A 5,940-nucleotide genomic window follows, 5' to 3' on the forward strand; every position below is an offset into this window, starting at 1 on the left:
TGCTACACAAAGATATTTATCAAGATCCAACATTTAAGATAATATTGCCCTCATGATTACCATGTGTGCTGTTCATGAAAGGTGCTTAAATAATGCTCAGGCCCATCTAAACAGTCATGTGCACAGACATTTAGGTGGAGGGAAGAGATGCAATGGTCATACACACAAATTTAATATAATTCAGAAGAACGTCATTTATCCTCAAAGACACAACAGAAAGGCGAACTAAGTTGTTCACAGGCACACACAAACAATATATATATATATATATATATATATATATATATATATGTGTGTGTGTATATATATATATATATATATATATATATATATGTGTGTAAATAGTTATATATATACAACAACCAACCCCCTGGGGGAAGCTGCTCAAATGAGGAGAATCCTGGTGGCCTTTCTCAAGCCTCAAATTAGTCAGAGATGGTGGAGAGGGATGTCAGAGGAAGGCCAATGATCTTGGAGCACAGCTTCCCCACACCAGACAACCGGTTTCTGCCACCTATACACTGCAAATGTGTCCATCTCAACCTTTATCATTATTATGATGTTATGAGAATTATTCGGCACATTTACATTTTCAGGTTGAGTGTTTGTTAGAATTGGTACAATAAATATCCTGTAAAATCCTCCTTTGTCCATTGCAATTACTTTGTTGCTTTTTTGTTCCAGGTCATCCGCTACGCTCGGCTTAATGTCAGGGTGCCTGTCCTCCGGGTCTACATGGATCCGGAGCAGGACATGAGGCCAAGCTTCAGGCTGACCAGGCGGTCGTTTAATGCCCTGCTGGCCATCCTTAATCAGGAGAGGGACCATGGTTGGGGCCATAGGCTGGAGGTCCTCATTTTTATCTACTGGCTGGCCCATGGTACCTCTTATCGGGTGACAGCTGAGGCATTTGACATCCCAAAATCCACCATCCACAGGGTTGTTCACCGCATTGGAAGGGAGATCAGAAAGGCCAGATCCAAGGTCATTTTCTTTCCCAGCCATGACACCTTGGATGAGGTTGGCCGTGGGTTTGGTGTGCTGGCTCAGCATTGTGCTTTCAATAAAGCAGTGGGGGCCATAGATGGCTGCCACATCAGGATCAAACCACCCAAACACAATAAACCGGATTACTTTAATTACAAGCAGTTTTATTCCATTCAACTCCAAGCTGTCTGTGATTCAGCCGGACGATTTCTGGACATTTTTGTTGGCTACGGCGGCTCTGTGCACGACACCCGCATTCTCAGAAACAGCCCCATTTATGTTCAGGCCTTGTACCCCCCACCTGGTTATTTTCTTTTGGGAGACGGAGGTAACCCATGCCTTGAGGGGCCCATTGCTATTATTACCCCCTACCGACACCCCTTGCATGGAAGGATGCAGGAGCGCTTCAACCAGGCGCACAGCCGGGCCCGCTCCATTATTGAGCGGGCCTTTGGCATGATGAAGGCACGGTGGCGGGCCACCCTCTTCAAGGCCCTGGAGGTGAGGCCCCGCTTCTGCTCTGAAGTTGCCCTGGCATGTGCAGTCCTGCACAATTTGTGTCTGGCCCAAGGTGATGTTGTCGAAGAGCCAGAGCAGCAGCCACATGGCCCTGACCTCCCACCCCCACCACCCCCTCCCGAAGACCTCCAGTGGAGCAGTGGGTCCCACATCAGGGATAGGATCTCCGCCTGTCTCTCAGCACCCTCACATCTTGAGGCACCATTACAGGACCATAATTATTCATCTTTATGATATTTTTTTGGACCTGTTCATTTGCATCAATGCCTGAGGAAGGCACAAGAATGTTTCATTTTTGCATCCTATTTTGTAGTTTTTAAGAATGCATGAGTGCCTTTTTAGTTTTGACTGACACATTGATGGTTGCCAGGATGGCTCATTTCAGTTTACATTCTTTTTGTTTTTACAGGCATACTACTTTCTCTGCCCCTAATGGATCACCACCTCATCGTGGTGGGGCAGTTTGTGTGTCTCCATGACCTTGAGAGCTATGTCGGCTAGAGTTTATACTCCTGGTAGGGACACCCATGCCGTATTGGTTGAAGGGTAGAGACCAGACGAAGAGTGATCCCATCACAATCATCCTTGGAAGATTTTCTCAGCTGGTTGACAATTCATTCTGTGGTAATAAAAATACTACATGTACTGCCTGTGACCTGTTTGCATGCATTTTTGTTACCACACATTGGTCTGCTGATTAAATGAAAACACTGCCAGTAACTTGTGTAAGACAATAGAGTGCAATTTGTCAACATGCATATGTGCAGCACAAACACCAACTTGCTAGTAAGTGGACTGTTTACCTTAATGAATATGGCAATGCATAAGTTGAAATTCAAAATGTTTTAATATCAGAGACCCAGGGGGTAGTGCTTAAACCTGCACTGTAATGACTGAATAAAAATAAAATAAAGTTAAAAAAAAAGTGTATAAAATAAAGACCTCAGAAAAAACAAATAGGCGGTCTATTTTTTGGCCGTCTGACTGTCGACAAGTTTCTCAAATACTCCCAAGAGCCGGTCCATTTGGGCCTAGTTTCTGGCCTCCCTGGCCTCCTCCCGGGCATCCATTTGGAGGTTCCTGGCCTCTCGTTTGGCAGCATCTTCTTTGAGGAACTCCAGGATGTCGCTGCTGCTGCTCTTCCTCCTCCTCTTCCTCCCTTTCCCTCCACCCTCTGGATTGTTGGAGAGTGGAGAGTGGGTAGAGGGTTCTGGTGGCTCTCCACCGGACCCCCAGGCAGTGCTGGTGGACGGCATTGCGCTGGTGGACGCGCCATTGTTGGGGTGTCTGGGACTCTCATCAGTATCCTCCTCAGCCTCTGTATCCACTGCAGTGGCTATGAGGCTGAGGGGCCTGATGGAGTCCCTCGCCCCCATGGCATCATGCATGGCCTCAAAAAAGGGCCATGTTGCAGCAGTGACCTGCCCACCCTCTGTGCCTGCACCAGTTCGTGGCAAGATGAGATCCTACAAGAAGAGCACATGACATCAGATTCACACATTCAATGTAGTGATACATAATTGCTGATATCTAATAAGACTGGAGAAAGCTCAGGAAGAGTCACCATTGGTGTCAATTGAACCCACAGAACAACATCCAACATGTCACCCAGCAACCCATGTGCATAAACATTAAACAGGTTAACCCTATATTTCTTCTTTAAGTTTTCCCATTTCTTTGCAGCCTGGCTGGGGGTCACAACCTTCTGCAGACCCATTTCTGCAATGATAACACTATACACATAAGCACACAGACACAAATGCTGCTCATCAACACTGGTTTTCTTTTGTTTTCAGCCCATTTACTTTTATATGGATTACAAGAACTCAACACTTACTCAAATCCTTGTAAGGATGCGTTGCGGAAGCCCGTAAATAGCGCTTCATGTTTTATCCTGAGACAAATTAATTTTTTGGTTTGGTCTTCAGACCCTGTTGATGGAGATATTACGTTGATATTAGCCACATTCTTTCAGACATTCATGACAATAAATCATGGCTGCAGTGTTTTATACTTACAGACAAATCGTCGCTGCAGCAACTTCTCTTCTGTCATTTTTTTTTTTTTTTTAAAGAATTGTAATCCTCTCGTTTTGGCGTCTCTCTCCTTGCAGTGCAGGTCTCAAAGTGCTGTCCCAATCCTATTTAAAGCATTTCGAGCCCTTGTGGCCTGTCACCCTCGACTCCTCACGCAGGTGATGTCATTTAGTCATCAGGGGCTCAGGGCGAGTGCTCAAGTTTTCGGTTTGGGATTGGGGGTAAGAGAATGAAAACACAAGTTAATCTAGTAAAGTAATTAGATACCAATAGAAACCCAGATTTTAAAGATTTAAATGAACATTTCCTTTGATTTAAATGTAATAAATTACAATATGTCTCTAACACACCTCCTAGAATGTTTCAGTCAATTAGCCCCACCCACCACATTGACCCACATGGATAAAACTCGGCACATAGTTAGAACATGTCAGGACCTGCAAAAAAAGTCTCCTGAACCAATTCAAAAGGAAGTTGGCCATTTTGCAAAAAGGTAATTTTTGTTGTTTTCTTTGCCTTGCATGTTCGCAAACTCCTACAGATTTTATGGTACTGAGCTAAAAAAAATGGAACGAACAATAAAGTCATGTGGAATTAAAACTTTATCAAAGGGGGTATCGTTCCACAGTGGTGGCCCCTCAGAATTTGACATTTCACTTTCAAGCAGGGTATTTATTAACTGCCAGCACTCAGTCACATAATGCTGCACGGCCCTGCATGGGTACAGGCATGCCTGCAAGTGAGGGTGAGAGCGCTATGCTGGAGAGGTCGACAGGGGACACGGTTGCTGCATAGTCCGGATTGGTGCCGAAAGCACAAGGGCCTTTATCGCCACTTAAGGCTTTAATTACAGTTGAAATACGAAAGACGTCCATGTTCTATAACACAGTGATAAAAGATCAACCAGCTTACTTTAGACCTCCTGTCTCTTTCTGACTGTCTCTCTTGGCCCAGCTCTGATTTCAGCTGCCGCTGTCTCCTAAGGGCACCTTTATATAACATTTTCACCAGAATTTCGCTCCTATCTTACCAAGACTTTATAAAACTGCCTTTGATATCCTCAGGGACAGTTTTATTACTTTATGCTTTGTTGAATTGAATGACCAGATGTCTCTTTTTATTTCAACTTCTACACATAAAACTCTGTATACATTGTGGCAAGTGAACCAATACATCTTAACTTAACAAAAATCTCCAACAGTTCTCTGTTTTATAGTCAACGTATAAAAGTGTAGAACACACCCAAGAAATGATCTAATATTTTAACTCTGAGTTTATGTCTCTTTTATAATTCAGGTCTTTATTTTAAAATGTATAAACTAAGAATTGGGTGGCAGTAACCTCAATGCGTTTTACAAACATAACATGCTTAGATACAGACAATTTTGGAGAAGTTAGGATAAAGATTATGTCAGAGAAATACTATTATTATTGCTTTAGGAAAATATCTGTTTATTTACTTGTAGTTCATTGTTGTCTGTTTATTTAAGCCAATGTGTCAGTGATATAAATTAAAGTCTATCCTTTCTACTAAACTGCTAGAAATTTTTCTTTTATGAGCTGTGTGTCTTTAGTTATTAGCACATTAACTTGCCACAGTGACAAAATCATTACTAATAATTAATGGCATTGCTGTTCAAAAAGAGGAGCCGGATAATGCATGTAGGTTATAAGCAGAACAATCAGCAGGAAAGTGAGATATACCCACTGCATGCAGACAAAAGTGTTTAGCAAACTTATCAGAGCCTTAAAAGTCTCCTCGTAGAGGAGCCTAGAGGTGACCTGGAGTCTGTCTTAGTTTCTATAGCAACACCATGGTATTAATCCTTTTCTGAAGTTTTGAAACTATAAGAAAAAAAAACCTTAACTTAATGCCTTTTTCCAAATTAGGTGGTCTTTTTTTAGCACTGATGTTTAAGCCACTGAGGGCCCGATACAATTCCAATAAGACACTAGAATATATCAGAAATGACAGAAATTACAGTATAGATATGTTTTTAAAATGTTTTCAAACAATTACAAATGAACAAATTATAAAAGCTCAAAAAGACTGCCATCTTTTAACACTTTGTCCCCATATAGGATCGGAGATGTAACCTGATTAGCTATGTTTGTTCCATTCTTGAGTAATTTCAGTGGCTCTTAGTTTTGCTCTAATTTTGTAAAAGAAAGAGTCCAAGTCACACCAGTGAGGAAGAGAGGGAACAGACTATTTAATATCATTCAGGATGAAGTTCAGTTGAGGGTGAGGACACAGAGATTGTCGGCTCATTCAGTGGAAAGTAATCACGGAGACTGTGCTAACTCTGCTGGAAATGTTACTGAGATCAGAATCAGTTAAGAGATTTGTCTGGTCTGCCGAAAAAATAACATGCAGGGAAGATATTCTGGCATAAAA

General features: G+C 42.3%; 1 protein-coding gene across 1 annotated transcript; it reads left to right on the forward strand.

Annotated features, from left to right (window-relative positions):
- Nucleotides 1-435: 435 nt before the first annotated feature.
- Nucleotides 436-2,007, forward strand: LOC121656111 (putative nuclease HARBI1). The gene is made up of 3 exons (XM_042011156.1): nt 436-450; nt 685-1,645; nt 1,916-2,007. Exons 1-3 carry the CDS (start codon nt 436-438, stop codon nt 2,005-2,007), a joined length of 1,068 nt encoding a protein of 355 aa, XP_041867090.1.
- The last annotated feature ends 3,933 nt before the right edge of the window (nt 2,008-5,940 follow it).

Source organism: Melanotaenia boesemani, chromosome 16 (genome assembly GCF_017639745.1).
Source record: "Melanotaenia boesemani isolate fMelBoe1 chromosome 16, fMelBoe1.pri, whole genome shotgun sequence".
Taxonomy (NCBI): Eukaryota; Metazoa; Chordata; class Actinopteri; order Atheriniformes; family Melanotaeniidae; genus Melanotaenia; species Melanotaenia boesemani.